This window comes from Asparagus officinalis, chromosome 2 (assembly GCF_001876935.1).
Source record: "Asparagus officinalis chromosome 2, Aspof.V1, whole genome shotgun sequence".
Classification (NCBI taxonomy): domain Eukaryota; kingdom Viridiplantae; phylum Streptophyta; class Magnoliopsida; order Asparagales; family Asparagaceae; genus Asparagus; species Asparagus officinalis.
The window spans coordinates 60,085,261-60,103,968 of NC_033795.1; the positions used below are offsets into that span (position 1 = coordinate 60,085,261).

Sequence of the window (18,708 nt, forward strand, 5' to 3'; positions counted from 1 at the left end):
TACTTGTCAACGCACCCGCTACATCAGATGATTTTTCAACTAAAACCTCAGAGAACTTCGGGTCCAGATTAACAGGCCTTTTGGGAGAGGATTCTGCAAACAAGAGAATCACAATGAATATAATGGAATATTGATCAGAAATTTAAAACAAATGATTGATATAAAACTCACCAACTCTAGTCGCAACAGCTGCCGATGTACCGACTACTTCAGTTGGTCTCGTTTTTATTACAACAGGACTAAGTTGGGGAGTGACATTAATTTCTATCATCATGGGGTCCACAGGAGTAGTAGGTTGAGGTTCGAGAATTGAGGATTGAAAATCAACTCCGGTTCCTGCCCATGACGAGAGGTCACGACCCTCGGGCTGATCAGACATTTCAATGGTTATAGCGGCATCAGCTCCAGCACCTGATCCTATAATTCGAACACTTACATGATTAGGCAAGTTTAAAAAAAAGAAGAAGAAAAATACGGAGTTTACAGAACAAAGGCCCTACTCTCAGAAGGACCCGCTTCTGTTGAACCAACTCCAACAGTTGATCCGATGGCTGTATCAGAGGCTTTCCCCGATAATAGATCGGAGATATACTGATGGTCACCATCTGAGAGATCGAGATCGAGGTTATGCTCGTTGAAATCCTCGACCTCTGTCGCATGTGTGACCTCTCCTCCAACAGATTCTTTCATGATGGCATCTACAGAATATATTGGGTCATGAATAACACATATACTCATATGAACTCACACAAAATAGAGAATAGATTTATCTTCATTAACCGGGACGGATCCGAGGGCTCCACTACTTGCACCCGCTTCTTTTAGTTTAACTAAAAGGAGACAACGTGCACAAGTCATTAGAAGAGGCATGCGTTCTGACTCATTCATCTTTCGAAATTGTCTTCCAAATGGAGAAAGAGCCGTACCTATATTTGAGGCTGATGGATCAACATCAGAAGTTGCAGGAACACCAGCGGTTTCATCTGTAAGCGCATCTTGCATTTGTTGAACGAAGCTGGGCGCCTCAGCTTCCATACCGCCAGGAGAAGCAGTGTCAGCCTGAAGTTCTCCCTATTCTTGACTCCCTACAAGGATTGAGTGTAAAATAAGTCCGAGTATTAAGAAATATAAGAGTAGTAAAATGAAAATAAAGATGAATGTTTACCTTGTTCGGCTGAGGAAACATTGTGGTCAGATGTCTCCTCTAAAGCGGGAAGACGAACACGTGGCTTAGAGGCGGCCTTCTTCCGTCTTTTTAGTGGATGCGCTTCATCCTGGACCTCAGATCCTTCGTGACGATGTTTGGTGTGTAATTCAGTTATGGGAGGGACTTGGGTTTGAGCTTGAGCGGAAGATTGTGATCTTTGCCGACGAGCAAGAGGCATTGTATCTTCTTCAACCTCTTCGTCTCCACTGAGGACCTCTACCGTCATCCGATTGGGATAAGTCATGACGACTCTCTCCCTCCTTCTTTTCGGAGCGTCCTGCGGTTGGGCAGGAGCAGCATAGTGAGCTTTGCGAGCAATGGAAGGGTTTACAAGTCCTCTCTCGAAGAAAGAATCGGGGAGACCAACTGTCTCTCCTTCATTCTTCTGTTCAGCCTCTGCTTTTGTTTCCCTAGAACTCGAATCAATCTCACCCGCCCCCTCAGAAGTTTTTGTTTCATTAGTATGAAACTCTTCTTCGCTATCAGTTGGGCGGGCCTGTTCCTTTCCCTTTCTGGACGATTCAGTAGCCTCTTGCCTTCGAGGTGATAATATGGTTTCATGGGTCACTTCTGTTGTACGCCTTGGAGTTTCCTCTTCTTCTGAGTCCGATATCCTCCTATTCTGAGTGACGATATTAGCAGCTATCAGCCACTTACAATAGAGGAAAGTCATTCATAGGGGCAGCACTTCCAAGGGGAGATCAAACTCAACATTTGTACATCCGGCAATACTCCAAAACCAAGCTCTCGCCCAATCGATAAGGCCACCTCGAACGCTGAGTTGACGGTTCGGGTTGCCGACATACAGTTGATCATAGCCGAGTTGGTGAGCAAATCGACATGGAAAATAAGGTTCGATATGACAAACATCTTTCACCCTGAACACTAGATAACCAGGTCGAATGTTCACCAGCCATCTGAAACACCCGACATCCAAAATGGTGCGATTCTGTCTTGGTTCTTCAGCATCCAATAAAGTCGTATTGTACATACCGGAGAATCGAGGGAAGCAGGGAAAGAACTCCCAACATTTGTGAATTTTGAATTGCCTCGTTATATCCATCCACCGATGTTTAACCCATTTACAACCCTCAAGGGTCTGCAACAGAGGCAGGCTGGGATCCACTGTCTCAGGAGCCTCCATTAAGTCTGGCCGGTGAAGTACCAACCAGGTCATCAGATAGGTATATGGTAGTTCCAGCTTCAGAACGGATACACTGGCGGAGGGTTTCTTTCCCTCTTGAGTAAGCACAGAAACTAATTGTCGTAATCCACTGTGAATAGCGGCCACCATAGCAGGAAGCAAAGATAATTTGTGACCTGTAACTAACTGGACGGCTGGATACAACACTTCAATCGGCATAGCATCAGATGGTTGATGGGGAACGACACACCTTTTCAGCCATAATGCCAGAAAGCCGGCCAGCAGGGTAGTAGGATGAATCGGAACACCAGCTTGCCACAAATAAGAACTGAATTTAGTACCATGAGGAAATCCGCCTTCTGAGTGAGAGGTATAAGTTTGTGCGTTTGTTCTCTCTAGCAGTCGGTTGATTTCAGTCGGGGTCAAAGGAGATAATCCGCACACTTCTTCCGAACGATTCTCAAGATTCTTGAACAAATAATCGGCGAATTGTTTTAAGCTAATCTGGGGAGATTTCTTCTTAGCTCTAGTCTCCATCTCAGCCATAGCTATATGATAATGACAAGTTAATTCCCATAAAATATCATGGGTCACAGTTGACTGATCTTTCATCTTATTCAACTGACTTGCGGTTGGGAAGAATTCTTGATACGGGACATCACCTATAGGCAAACCAGACACCTTCATTATTTCATGTAATGGTAATCCGAGCTCCCCATTCTTGGTGAAGAATGTATTGGTGTCAGGATTGTAGATCTCGAATAAACAGAGGAAATGGCCTACACTAATCTGCAAACCATACATACTGACACGGATCGGGACTGACAACCCTAACTCTGCCAATTCTCGTCCCCAACGATTCAATACATATCGGGTCATTCTGGTCCACCACTTGTCTCCAAAATAATGGACCCATCCATAACATCTGAAATTCTTGTTGGTTAATTTCTTTCCCACTACAGCTAACCGATTCTTCATAGTGTTTGACTGTGCTGCCTTCTCATTCTGAGGCATATTATCTTGGCCTAAGATACCCGGATGAAGTCCTCGCACGGAAGCTCTATCACTGGAACCCGGGGTGGCTTCTTTCCCAATAAAACCATAGTGAATACGCTCGTGGTTTTCGGTCAATCTCCAGAACATTTCACGTCCAACTGACAAGTTTCTGAACTTTAACAGTGAATGCTCCCGAGGGATCCAGGGCAGATACAAGAATAATGACCCGCTCTCATATAACCACTGTGCAGGTCTACAAGAAACGATCTCTGGATCTCTTACAGAGTCACCAAACAAAAAATCTGGCTTCCTTATGCACTGGTTCGAGTCTTGTTCTGAAATTAAGGTTGCGTCCGTAATTAACCGTCACAGAATACGACAACTACCTCGTCGAATCAACTCTCTAGCTCCTTCACTATAGTCTGGCTTGAATTGGGGAGCTGATTCAATTAACGAAATCCCCTTGTAATAGGAGTGGGTAACACTACTTTGGCCCGTAACCTCATCAGCAGTAAAGATTGCAGAAGGAAAATGGACTGATAAAGAAAACATACACATAACTTGTGTAAGAATAGTCCTAAAATTTTAGAGAAAGCGGTATATCTTACTCCATAAGATATAATCGCTACCTCATAACAGGTGCGACAATTTTCCATCTACCACATGTATAAAAGAGATATGCGTTACTATGCACGAGCATTATAACAGCATATCAAAACCTTTCAACACACGTGGGAGGATACGAAATCGCCACTGTATATTCTGAAGTGTGTTCTGTCCAAGCAAAACAAACACTTTCTAGCGTCGATCCCCTCAAAGGAGGATACCGGATCTTCTCGGATGTATCTCAAAGGATGACAAACGAGGGTTGGCATACAAATACAGATATATACATATAGAATTGACAAAATACAATGTTTAAATTCGTGAAAGGTTGAAAGAGATGTACCCCCATGCGAGGCAGTGACGTGATCAGCCCCCTCAGAAGGCTGGACAGTCGGACGACCCCGGGGAACTCGAGATCTACACGGCGACATGACGAAAATACAAGCTACATTGAAATCCAACGAGAAAGTTAGGGTTTTGAGCATGGAATTGACAAAAATATCACAAAATACAGTTGAAATACGCATGCATAGGGAAGAATCAAAGAAAATCAGAATTTTTGAAAGGGAGGGGGAGAACAGACCTTCAATCTTCAAGTGGAATCCCTCCGAATAAGAACCCTATCCAACTCAAAACGAAGAGGAGAAGAAGAGGCCGAGAACTGATCGAAAATTGCTAAGAAATCGCCAAGAAATCGTCCAAAAAAACCGATTCAAATTCAATATGAGATAAAACCCGTCAAAAAACCCTAAGTCGGGGTTTTATATCCCCGACTTCGCCGTGCGAGACAACATTTACTGTCTCGCCGTGCAAGACAGCATATACTGTCTCGCACAGTGAGACAGCATATACTGTCTCGCACAGCGAGACAGTATAAGTTGTCCCGCACAGCAAGACAGTATAAGCTGTCTCGCAAAACGAGATAGCATATACTGTCTCGCACCGCGAGACAGTATAAACTCTCTTATCGCGAGACAGTGACGGTTGTTTCAAGTATAATAGGTGATGTCGTGGTGTTTTGATACACATGAATACTCCAATAGGTACACGAGTCTAAACTGTTTTTCTATATTCGACAGGAAGTTTCTGGAGAATATTACTCTGAATATTCTTAAGGATAACCTGACGAACTCTCGATGGATATACAAGTATCAATTTGGTGACAAAAGTCAAAGAAATACCAGCTTCGATTCAAGACCTCGATAACGGTCAAGCGATAAACACAGTACCGGAAGAGTATTAGCTATTCTACAAAGAACTGAATAGACTAAAGGATGAAGAGATCAAGAGCCGAAGCCATTTTATGGATTCTTCTACACGATCTACTCAACCAAGCATTGAAGGGATCGTAAGTAAAATCTATCTTATCCAAAGTATCCCAGACTCCTCTATAAAAGAATGAGTCTGGAATACTTTGGAGGGGGTATCTGTAGGCGTCAAAAAATGCTGATAGATATCCAAACATAGAGAAGAACATCCAAAAATCATAAAAAATCTACCTCATGCTGTCTTAGAAAAGATCAAGATAGTGTTTACTGTCTCGCCAGCGAGACAGTGTTTGATGTCTCGCAGCGAGACAGTGTTTGCTGTCTCGCAACGAGACAGTGTTTGCTGTCTCGCAGCGAGACAGTGTTTTTACTGTCTCGCAGCGAGACAGTGTTTTACTGTCTCGTAGCGAGACAACTTTGAAATGGTCAGAAACTACCTAAATAACTGCCACACATGTGTCCATTAACTGCCAAGGGACGTGGGAAACATCATGGGCGAAAATCACGTGGATAACTGCCAAAAAAAACATCGTGGGCGAAAATCACGTGAATAACTGCCAAAATAACGGAGTTTGAAACGTGGGAAGGTAGTTACAGTGAAAACTGCCAGACAGTTGGAATTTCCGAGACAGTATTTACTATCTCGAAGGCTGAGACAGCAAACACTGTCTCGGCCGCCGAGACAGTAAACATTGTCTCGCAGACTTAACGTTGTCGTTTGTTGTGTTTTTCATTTACGTGTCCCAGAGGCTATAAATACCCCCCTAGGGTCACTACTAACGAGGATCGAGCATTGATCGAGCAAATTGGAGCAGATCTGAGCATAGAGAGCAGAGAGAAAATAGTAAAATTTGAGTTCTTCGTGTGATTCCTTGAGATTCGAGCTTTGACTTGATCTTAAGAAGAATGATCGTCTTACTTTGATAAGATATTCACTTCAAATTCCTACTTCGATAAACGAAGGAAGAATCCATAAACCCCTCACAATTTGTGATTAGGTGGTCCACGAGTCAAAGCACTCCCGGCACAGGCAAAGTCCCACAAAACAAGAATCGATAAACGATTTTTTATGTTATTTTCTCGAAAGTTATAATTTTCTCAATTTTTTATTGTAATTCATTGTAAACGACCGAAGTTCAATAGAATTATCAATGGAAACGACTTTTGCAGAAAACACTTAGCTTTACCGTTTTGTGAATAGGGAAAATTTTCTTAAGAAAAACGGTGACAAATTCATCCCAAGTTGAGATGGAATTTGTCGGTAAGCTGTACAGCCATTTTTTAGCTTTATCCTTAAGAGCAAATGGAATAAATCTAAGCTTAGTTGCATCTTCAATTAATTCTCTCATTTTAATCATAATACACACTTCCTCAAATTCTGAAATAAAAATATATGCATCTTCTGTTTCATTTCCAAGGAATTTGGGAAGCATGTTTATGAAATGTGGTCTAAGCTCAAAATTTTCTCCATTTGTTTCGGGGAGCCTTATGCAAGATGGAATTGCATTTCTGGTGGGGTAACACATATCTTGAAGAACGGATTGATTTGCCATTTCTTGGATTGGTTCAACACGAATTAAACGATAAGAATTATCCCTAACCCAAGTTTGCATACACCAAAACAACTTCTTTTTATAAATTTTAGAAAATTAGTTTTTTTTATGAGAAGAAAACTTATTGAGCTCGAATCCTTAGGGGCCAACGTCTAATGAGTTTTAGAAGGCTTGGATTTGTGAAGTGAGGAATTAGTGATTTGTGGGCTAAGGAAAGGGTGATGAAATCCCTTACCTTATCTTGATTGGGGTTTTGCCCTTAAGAATGTTTTAAGTGTGTGCCAAATCAAGTGCTACAATCACTTTGGTAAATTCCTACACTATATGAAATGCAACCCTAGAAATTAAAAGCGACTAAAAAGGATGATAAAAAAAATCTTTATATTTTTTTATTAGGGTTAACAATCAAACAACTATGAGGAGGTGGAACATTGTTTGAGTTTATTATCTTGTTAGTTAATGTTCAAGTGAAAGATGGATTTTATTATGGTCGACAAAAATAAATAATTTTTTAATCCTAATTGTCTCTAATTGTGAAACTAACTAAAAAGGGTGGAATTGAAAACGCTAGAAAGAAGACTTACCTGAAAGCAATTCTCTAAGTTCTTCTTGATCTTCAATCCAAGACTTTCAAGCTGCAAGCGGTTTCTTCATAAGAAAACACACAAGTTAAAGAACCAAAATAATTAAAACCTACTTAAGCACCGTCCCCGGCAACGGCGCCAAAAACTTGATGCGGCATAATTATGTACCAAAATTGCAAGTGCACAATTGATCAAGTTATAGTATAAAGAGTTATCGATCCCACGAGGAAGGTGTTTTGTAGGAGAGAATATAAAATCGGTTCTTATGTTGTGTATGTGACAAATAGGAGTGATGAGTGAATGTGATTGTGGAGAGAATGATTGTGATTGTGTAAATGAATATATTTGAGAGTGGAAGTGAGTAAAAAATAAATGTGATCAATAAGGCAAGAAGGAAGAATGAATAAAATCGAGAAACAAATAAAAATCAAGAATGTAAAGATAGAGGATTCAATTAAAGATATGGGTAATCTAGAATTGAATCATCTTCTTAGAAAAAGGTGATTCCCTAGAGAGTTCTAACCTAAAGGCGAATCAAAGAAAGTAAAAATAAACAAAAAGAAAAACTAAACCCAAGATGGTTCTAGCCTCAAGGTGAATAGTACAAGAAATTAAAATCTAACTATAAAATAAATTGCAAAATCTAAACTACAAAATAAATTACAAAAATACAAGAAAATAAATCTACTCTATAAGCATGAAATAAATCTAATCTATGAGCATGAAATAAATCTAAGGCAAGAGGGTTCTAGCCTCTTAGCTATTTAAACAAGAAAATAAAATCTAATTACAAGCATGAAAATAAATCTAACTAATAAGCAATAAAAGAAAAATAAAAGAGAAAAAGGAAAGAAATGCAAACCTCTAAATAATTCTTCATCTCCATCTTCATCATCCAACAAAGAGAAGAAATATTTAAAGTGGTGAAAAAATTATTATTATTAAGGGGCTGTTTGGTTCATTTTTTAACTCGGTGTAAAAGTTTTACACCGTATCCATATCAGATTTTTCGTGGCCACGTAGGATATAAGCTTTCCGTCGTATTTTTTTCCCATCTTTGGTTCGCTAGAGTTGAAGAAGGGAAACTCGATGATAATCGCCGCCACATCAGATTTTTTTCTCTCCCCTAATTTCTTCCTCAACCTCGTGAAATCGACGAAAACTACAGCCACGTCAGCTTTTTGCCATATAAACAAAAGTTTTTCTTTTTTTCCATGCGAACCAAACACAAGAAAAATAAATACATTGGTTTTCCACCATTTTTTTGTGCGAACCAAAACGAAACAATCTATTTTTTGAAAAAGTTTAGAAAACTCAAAACTTGTGTTTTTGTACATGGAAATGCATTTCCCTATATCTAGGAAACGAACCAAACAGCCCCTAATTGTAACAAAAAGTTACAAATTTGGAAGGCCTTCTCAATTAAGAGTAGTCTTCCTCTCCAAAAGGAGTTACAAAAATTTTCACACCTCTAACCCCTCACTCTCTACCCCTATTTATAGTAAACATCAGTGAATGTGAGCCATTGGATCAAAATCTTATCCAAAACAATTGATTTTCAGCCATTGAAGCGTAACAGATTCCGTTTGTATTGATGCCAGCATCGATACAGGCATCGATGCTGCCATCGATGCTGGCATCGATGTCAGGCTACTTCCTTTTTCAGCCCGCAACTTTTCTTCTCTTTGGCTTTTGGGCTTAGGCTTTTGGTATTTCTTCATTTGGGCTTCTGCTGATGTTTTCTTTTTTTGGTTTTGGCCTTTTGGATAATTTGGCAATTGATTTTCCAATGGGCTTCTTTGCTTTATTTCTTCACTAAATCAATGGCTTTTTGTTGAGTGATTGGAGTTTGAGATTTATTCTTCATTAACCTACAATTAAAGATAAAAACAATTATTAGTGGTATATTTATTCATATTAAATAGATAATGAGGGTATAAAATTGTAATAAAATGTGATTATCAATGGGTAATATTGACCATGAAAAGTTTTTTTAAATCTATACTTTTAAAGGGAGTATGATATTTTTTACAAATTTTTAATTTTCTAGGGGTTGTTAGTAATTTTGTATATTCATTTTAGTGTCTATAGGTTAGAATTTTCATGGTGTTTTTTTATAAATTATGAATTTTTAGGGTCTTTTTGCAAGTTTTTAAACTTATACGTCTTTTGTACATATTGTAAATTGTTTATAGACTATTTATAATTCCTATATTTTCAATTTACTAACGAGTTTGAAATTCTCAGGTGTTTTTTTATAAAATTTATATTTTGAGGGTTTATTTATAATTTTTGAAACTTTAAGGGTGTTTTCTTAAATTACAAATTATGTAGGGAATATTTATAATTCCTATATTTTCAATGTACTGTTAAGTTGAAAATTATCAGGATTTTTATAAATTTTATAATTTGAGGGTTTTATTTTACAATTTATAAAAAGTTCAGAGTGTTTATTACAAATTCCATAAATTTTAGAGGTTTTTGTGTTATTTGTCGGATTTTAATGTGTTTATATTTTTGAAATATAAGGGGTTTTTTTATAAATTTTGAATTTTTAGGGGTGTTTTTGTAATTTTTAAAACTTACAAGATATTTTCTCCAAAGTCAAAAAACGTTCAGTTGCTAGCTAGCATATGTTTTTCAGATTTCTTACTGAATTGAAATAAGTAAAATTTATAATTTTCAATATGTTTTAATAAAAATTTAAATTTGTAGGGGTGTTTTTTGCAATTTAAAAAACTTAGAGGATACTTTTTTACAAAGTTCAAAAACTTTTAGGTGCTGTCTAGCACATGTTTTTTAGATTTATCTGTGAACTGAAATAAGTAAAGGATTTAAATTATATCAAATATATCTCCTTTATCAAATAACATGTTAAGTCTTATTATGAATATGATAAATCATTTAATTACCAATTCAAAGAAGATATGATAATTAGAATAGATTAGGATAATAATATAATATTCAAAAAAGTTAAGGGTAATATTGACCATAGAAAGATTTTCCCAAACTCGTACGTTTAAAGGGAGTATGATATGATATGATTTGTATTTAAAGTTTTTGTATTTAGATCACACAAGACATGTGTACGCTTATTGACTCAACCATTCACTGAAATATCTTCCTATCCGCTCATAGTCAGTTCTAGGAGTTACCAAAGGGCACATAGTCTGATGTTACTTTCACCAAAATCCTAATAAAACACAGGGAAGAAAGAGGTGCATAAGGGATACAATATTCATCATAAGATATTGCCCTTACAAATATGTCACATGCTAAGCACGTGATTGGCTTTTGACGGATAACTAAACTGAAATGAAACAGAGTTAGGTTTTCAAATATGAAAGTTGCTAAACAAACATTGAGGTATCAGAACCGTAAAAAGGGAACATTTTGGCTATAAAATTATTATAAAAAAAACTAGGAAAAAAGTAAACAGAAAAAAGGTTAAAAAAATGTAATCTTAATATGGGTACATAACTTCAAATAACTCTAAAATGTAACGCTTAACCAAGAAGAAGATCTCAAGAGGGGTAAATATGCAAAAGGGCACATAATATCTAACCGACTCGCTCCTCCCCCAAATAAAAACCCCCACTCTTATCATAAACCCCCACTCTCACCCAACAAAACCTAGGGTTTATCCTCCTCTCATCACAAGATGGCCGGTCGAACCCTAATCTCAAAGCTCTCCCCTCTCCTCGCCACCCGAATCCCCGTCCTCACCGCCTGCGCCCCCTCGTCGCCGCCTCCTCCATCCTCCTCCGATCCTCCGCCGCCTCCGTCGCCAGCCTCCGATCGTTCTCGTCTCGGCCGACGACGTCGCTCTCTCACGACTCGTCGCCGAACTGGAGCAATCGGCCGCGCGAAGGGAGACGATTCTCCTCGATGGATGCGATTTCGAGCACTGGCTTGTTGTTTTGGAGCCGCCGGAGCCTAGTGCGACGAGGGATGAGATTATTGATTCGTACATCAAAACCCTAGCTCAAGTTGTTGGAAGGTCTAACTTCCTCCCTCTCATTTTTTTAAACTTTTTTTTTGGATCTAGTTGTAGATTGTTGGTAAACTTCATTGAATGAAACCCTAGGTGGGGCTTTTCGCGTGAAAAATCCCATTTTGGTGCGGTTTATTTTTCCATTTGTAAGATTTGGTTCTGTTCGTTGGCTGTTTATCGCGTAGAAACCCTAACTCTACCGGTGATGTGATCATCAGTTCTACATCGAAACCTAGTTAGGGGTTTACTTCTTTTTTATTGTGGATTGTTATTGTTTATATGATTGGGGTTGCTTATTTCTCTAAGATTTATCTATATGTTTAGTTTTTTTATTTGGTTGTGGATTGTTATTGTTGCTATGTCTGTTGAATCCTTGGTAGGGTTTTGCTTCTTTTTGATGTGTTTTATCTGTTTTGGGTTGGCAATTTCCATTTTGGTTTGTTTTACTGCTTGATTGTGGCTTGTCTATTCTTCTGAGGTATTTTTTGACGGTTGTGTTCTTATCAAAATTGAACTTTTGTGCGTTTAGGTTGTTTTTTCTCCCTTTTATTTTTATATAGCTGTGTTGTTTTCCTCGTTGTACTGAGAGACGTTTGTATTAGGTGCTACTGGGGTTTGCAATTATAGCTTGATTTGGATAAATTCTTTTTTTTTTTGGGAAAGTTGGACATTTTGGTAAGAAACCCTAGGTATGGGGCTATATAAGATTTTAGGTTGACCATCTGTAGCTGCATTGAATCCTTAGCTACGGTTTTGTTTCTGCTTGATGGGTATTAAGTTTTATCAACATGAAAGTTTTGACATTTGGTTTGGTTTATTGCTTGATTTGTAGCAAGTCTAATCTATTGAAGTTGTATTTGATGTTAGTTATCATATTGAAATGATTGGATTAAATGTTACTGGGATCTGTATCCAATTGTTGCTAGTTGAGATAAATAATCCTTATTAGTAGATTAACCTTTTGGTTATAAGTAAGAGTATAGCTTATTTCATTTTTAAATTTTTCTCTTTTTAAAATTTTCCTTGGTTGTGATTGGTTCTGCTTACTGAAGAGTTTGTTTAGCACCTCTGTTTAGTATCTCAATGGAAGTCACTTCTAATCAGATTTCAATCAGTGGTCATAGGTATGTTTTAAAAATGCAATTGCTGATCTGAAATTTATTTCTATGAAGTAGGTATATCTTTCTTGATTTTTTATGGCAATTGGTACTTATTCACCATGAAAGGTGATTCTAATCATTTTTAGGTCGCTTCTTAGCTTGGGCTTGGTTCGACAGTTGCCTATGTTCCACATTGATTTGTTTTGTTGTTGTATGATTTGGAATTATGATATTATCTTATATTAATTTTTTTTAGATTTTTTTATTTTTTTGTCTAATAATTTTTAGGTCTCTTCTTAGCTTGGGTTTGGCTCGACAGTTGCCTATGTTCCACAATGATTTACTTTGTTGTTTTATGATTTGGAATTAGGATATTATCTTCTATTATTTTTAGATTTTTAATATTTATCAACTTTAAAATAGGAAATTGTTGTTATTTGACCAATGGCAGAGTGATTAAGATTTATTGCGTTTTTCCTTATGTTATTTTGTTTATTAATGTTTCTTTTCCAGTTCTTTTTGTTATAAATGAGTAATAATTTACTGGCCTTTTGCGTTTACTTAATTTATTTGAAGTTCATATCATAATGTACTTCTAAATTTTGGTTGGCACTTAGGGGGGTTATTCATTGGTGTAATTTTGGGCAAATTGGGTAAAATTGTTCCAATGGGGTAATTTTACCCAATGGGATAATTTGAGTGGGATAATGTCAGACAAATTGGGTAAAATTGTTCCAATGGGGGTAATTCTCTTGCTCTGAGATGGACCAAGAATTCACATTTCACATCCATAATTTCATTCACATGAATCCATAAACTTAATTTCATTCACATTTCATCCATAAACTCAAATTCATTCACATGATATCTATCTATTGTAACAAAACTCATCACCAAATTCATCAAATTTTCTACTGAAAAGGGAAAAAAGAAAATAAAATAACTTCATTGGTCTTAGCAGCTGCAAGAAACCCTTGGATCGGCCTTCTTTACCAGCAAAATGAAAACCTCCAGAAATGGTTTCTGTATAAAATTGAGAACGAGCTCTTCTTTACCAGCAAAATCTCCTTTTATTACTTTCGTCGACCCACCATGGACTCCTCAATCCCCACCAGCAAAACCTCCTCTCCACCCCTCCCAAAATCCCCACCATGGACTCCTCAATCGCGTGCCAAACCTGGGAACTCGAGAACAACGTCGTCCCCATGGACCCAAACCCCTCCTCCGCCAGCGACTCCTCCGACGGAATCTACTACTACGACGAAGCAGGAGGAGTGGATTAGGGCAGAGATCTCGTGGGGTGGACTGAGACGACAATGGCGGTGGGGGAAATCCCTGCTCGGGAACGACGACGGCGGAGCGGCGATCGAGCTCGAGCACGGCGACGATGGAGCGGAAGTGGGGTAATTCTGTTCCCCTCTTGTTCCAGCGAATAAAAGGGGGTAAATTTTGAGGATGGGTCTGACTGTAGTTTATATATCTGGTGTAATTTTGGGGGGAAGTGGGGGATTGGGATAATTTTTACCCAACAAACCAATAACACCACAATGTTGACTCTAGTTCCAATTACACCAATGAATAACACCAAAAACTGGTGTTCCAAAAATTATCCCATTATCCCAATTTTTACACCAATGAATAACCCCCCTTAGCAACATGTTTTTGGTGGTCTGAAGGCACCTCTCATAATTGAATTGTATGTCATAATTAAATTGTGCTTGTAAAATTTGGTTAGCATTTAGGTTTTAATTCTTGCTCTTTATATAATCAAACTGTCAAATTGTTTGATTTCAGTCATATTGCAACAAAGGTTGAAGATGAACCTAGAAAAACATGAATTGAGATGGACTCAGATTGTAAGAAAGGAAGAGCTAAATGTATAATGTAGGTGGAAAAATATATATGGTAGTTGTTGATGTCGCTGACCTTGAAAGCTAGCCTATTCTAGTTTTTGTTGAGGTTTTTGCTTTGATAAGTGTTACTATTGGCAGTTATTTGGGGGGGGGGGGGGGTCTAATCTCCCTTTATCCCTTGTTCTTATGATCTCATGATTGGAGTTTGGATGAATCTTATTATTTGGTAGCATGTTAATCATGAGTTCATATCATGTCTGGTGCACACAACTTATATCTGTCACAATAATGATTGTTTTAATTGTGTCTAATTTCTCGCTTTTTTGTTGTACGCATGAGCTCACCTCTATGTTGTATCCATCCAAGTACGTTTCATGGGAAAGCCATTGTAAAAAAGAGTTTAGTGAATTTAGAATGCTTTTTAACACTATTTATATTCTTTCTTTAATTACTTTTTGTGTTGCAGCGAGGAAGAAGCAAGAATGAAAATCTATTCAGTATCAACAAAGCATTATTTTGCTTTCGGTGCCCTAGTTTCTGAGGAGCTCTCTTATAAGATTAAAGGCATGATTTCAGTTTCAATGTTTTAGAGTCCATTTTTCTTGATTGATTTATTTGAAATTGGAAATATATCACATTTTCTTCTTTCATTTGTGCAGCTTTGCCAAAGGTTCGCTGGGTTCTTCCTGATTCATACTTGGATGTGAAGAACAAAGATTATGGAGGTAAGAACTGTAGGTTCCTAGAATATATCTTAAGTGGTTAGTGATTTTGTTGCAAAATGGTTGCTTATTACAGTAAGGCTTCACTATTGTTGTTCTTGTAGCATCATGCTAATGCTATATTGGTTTTCAGCCTTCGGTCACTTACTTTGCTCTTAGGGCCTGTGTCAACTCATCCACTAACCAAGTCAATAGCACTAACCTGGTTAAGGGTTAAAAATGTGCTTGGCAACAATTGGTCCAAGATTGAACTGGAAAAAAGAGGCCCTTAACTAGGTTATCTTTGGACCATCTCCACCTTGGTTCAATCCTAATCCAAGACCTTGTACGAGTAGTGTGAAGTTGCCACACCCTTACTATTTGCATTTGATTGAGTATGAATGTGGCTTTCTTTAGCCTTGTGATGGCCTCCTAAAATCCTAAACCTCTTTATGTAAGTTCTTCATTTTTTATGAATATAAAATTAGACTCAAGTTTCTCAATTTTCAAACATTGATAGTATTTTTTGCTCAAATACATTCTTAAGTTTGTTTTTTCTAGAGTATAACAGTGAATTTAAAAAATTAACTATTATTGAGATTGAAGATTTGGGTGTTTTGGCATGATTGTGTGTATATATGTCTTTTCTTTCTTTGTTTGGAATTTGATAGTGGGTATAAGCATGTGATACAAGAACCACTTGAGGATCTCGTGGAAAAATATCGTTAGCTTCTTTTTATTGGAACATCTTTTTATGGGGTACAATTGAAGGTGACTGATGGTGGTGGATAATAATAGATGTAAATGACTACACTTAGTCTTGGTTTCTGTTTTTGATGGTATGAATTCTGTCATGGCCCTTTTATTGATGAGGATAATTTATGATTTGCATCTTTTCTTTTGAAATCTTCTTTTTTGAAACTTCAGGAGATCCTTTCTTGGGGGGCAGAAAGGGTAGATTGGGAAGTTGTAATTTACTTGATCTTGCTAAAAGTCATTGAATTCTTCTGTGACAAATTTTTATCCCCAAATTGTTAACAACATCAGTGACGTGTTTTTATCCCCAAAATTTGGGGTCGGTTATGCAGAGATCCTATTCTTCCATCAAGTATTTTCAGGCTATCTCCACCGTGAAACCACTAGTCAAAAGAGGTGCAAAAAAATCCCTGATGAGGATAATATATCTAGTCGTTCAAGATATGGTTACTAAGTATCTGTATCCAATAGGATATGGATATAAATATGGATATATAGTGAAATAGCCCTATCCGAAATATCCGAATATATGTTGTGCAATTGTTTTGATTTTAGATTACATTGTGTTTGGGAATTTTAGGGAAAGGGAAGGTAAGATAAAATAGGGGAAGGGAAGGTAGAGAGGGAGAGGGAAAATATAATATCTTGTTTGGGAGTTCATTGAGGGGAATAGAGGGAAACTTGTTTCATCATGTTAGGAAGCTCTAGTAAAGGGTAGGGAAGGGAAAAGGAGGGCCTCATAATCAAATGTCAACCGTTAATCCATAATCAAATCTCAGCCGTTGATCCGTAACGATAGAATGCTAAACATATTTTACAATTGCTTCCCCTCCCCTTCCCTCTACACTGATAAAATTATTATGCAACTTTACCCTTCCCTACCCTCTTTGACCCCTCTCAGAAAAACTCCCAAACAAAGTGACGTGCTATATTCTTTTCCCCTATCCTCTCCTACGTCCAAACACAGTGCTAATGGCTTTGTAATCTTAGCTTTTCAAATATAATGAACATATTAATGGACTCTCTTATATTGTATGAATTAAAAATTTTCATTATTATATGGTTTTCTCATGTATGTTCCTCATTTATATCTGTATTAGTTTTTAGTGGATATGACTTAAAGAGTTCCCCTTATCAAGGCATATCCATGTCCCTATCCATGATTAGTTGGCGGACATGGATATGGTAAGTATCATATCCGAGCCGTATCCGAACCGATTGCACCCTTACTACTCAACCAATCAATTTTTCATAGGGCTACTTCCAGTACTCTTGCTTCATTAATCTTGTCATTTCTCATAAAAGATGCATTGTAATGGTCTCAGTTGCACATGTCAGTTACACTCGCACGTGGGTGGTTTGTTTTTCCATGCTTAAATGTCTGTTTTCAAGGGATGAACTTCTTTTATATAGCTCATCACAGTAATCTGATTAGTAATACAAGTACAAAGAAAAAAATTGTGCACACATTAATTTTAACTGGAAGGGCCATGTGTTTTACGCAACTGTTTTTTGTGTTACTGTCCTCTTTTCATTGATGGTTCTATCAATTAGTAGCTTTTAGCTAGGGATCATCTACATCTATTGCTACAACTTCTTCTCAATTGGCAGGAGAACCATTCATCAATGGAGAAGCTGTTCCATACGACCCCAAGTACCACGAGGAGTGGGTGAGGAACAACGCACGAGCCAACGAGAGATCTCGTCGCAATGACAGGCCCCGGAATTTTGACCGCTCTAGGAATTTTGAGAGGAGGAGAGAGAACATGCAAAATCGACCGATGCAGAACCAAGATTTCCAAGGCCGTTCAAACCCACCACCACCACCAGCACAACAAAATGCTGCAGCGTTCAATCAAATGCCTAATAATAACGCACCATCACAGCCACCACCCAACATGGGATACCAGAACCAAATGCCTAATAGCAATGTTCCACCATCACAGCCGCCTCCACCCAATGGAGGTTACCAGAACCAGATGCCTAATAGCAATGCTCCACCATCACAGCCGCCTCCACCTAGTGGAGGTTACCAGAACCAGATGCCAAACCCTGGTTATCAGGGAGGCGCCCCGGTTTATCAAGGTCAAGCCCCCCCTGCTTATCAAAATCAACAAGGATATCAGGGAGGAAGTCCCGGTTATCAGGGAGGCGCGCCTGGTTATCAGGGAGGGAACTCCGGTTATCAGGGTGGACGCCCTGCTTATCAGGGTGGCAGCCCACCTTATCAAGGAGGAGACTCTGGCTACCAAGGTCACCAAGGAGGTAATATGCCTAATTACCAATCTACCCCTTACCCAGGAGGCAACTCGAGTAATTATCAGGGAGGCGGTGGTCCTGCTTATCAAGTAAGAGATGAGCCTGTTAGAGATTAGTAGATTTAAGATAAATGCAGAGTTTAGTAGTACTTTGTGGTGCTTTTCTTTTGAACGAGGTAACTTGATGTCAATGTTCCAAACGTGACGTGTAGTGTAGATTTGTGCCGCGTGTTTGCTTTTGATAATTGGGAATATAGTTCTGGGGCTTGATGCTATTATGTCAGGTAGACCAATGAGCATGATTTGTATCGAGCCAGTTGCTGCACATTGATATGGTGGTTGTGATAATTTGGTACGTTATATTTTCAACGAGTATGCTGGTTCTATAATCATGTGCATCTCCCTACATTTGCTCTGAGCTTCTGTATGGCGTTGATATCTGGGTATCAAGAACGCTGGGTGGAATGAGTTCTGCGGGGTCTATATTTCCCTTTGAACCTGGTGCAGCTTCTTATGAAGCTTAGTTTAGTGCTTTCTTCTTTATTATTATTACTATTACTATTGTTGTTGTTGTTTTCGATCTGTTTTGTTGTTTATTTCTGAACATTGTTGATTGTTATCGGAGTTATTTTCATGCAAAATGGTCTCTCTCTCTCTCTCTCTCTTTGGTGAAGGTCTGTGCAAGAAC

General features: G+C 38.1%; 1 protein-coding gene across 1 annotated transcript; it reads left to right on the forward strand.

The window, feature by feature from the left end:
- Nucleotides 10,959–18,575, forward strand: LOC109831522 (multiple organellar RNA editing factor 8, chloroplastic/mitochondrial-like). The gene is given in 6 exon segments (XM_020398854.1): nucleotides 10,959–11,082; nucleotides 11,085–11,222; nucleotides 11,225–11,358; nucleotides 14,772–14,869; nucleotides 14,965–15,030; nucleotides 17,374–18,575. Coding segments are annotated over 6 exon segments (1,263 nt in total). The 5' UTR covers nucleotides 10,959–11,019; the 3' UTR covers nucleotides 18,138–18,575.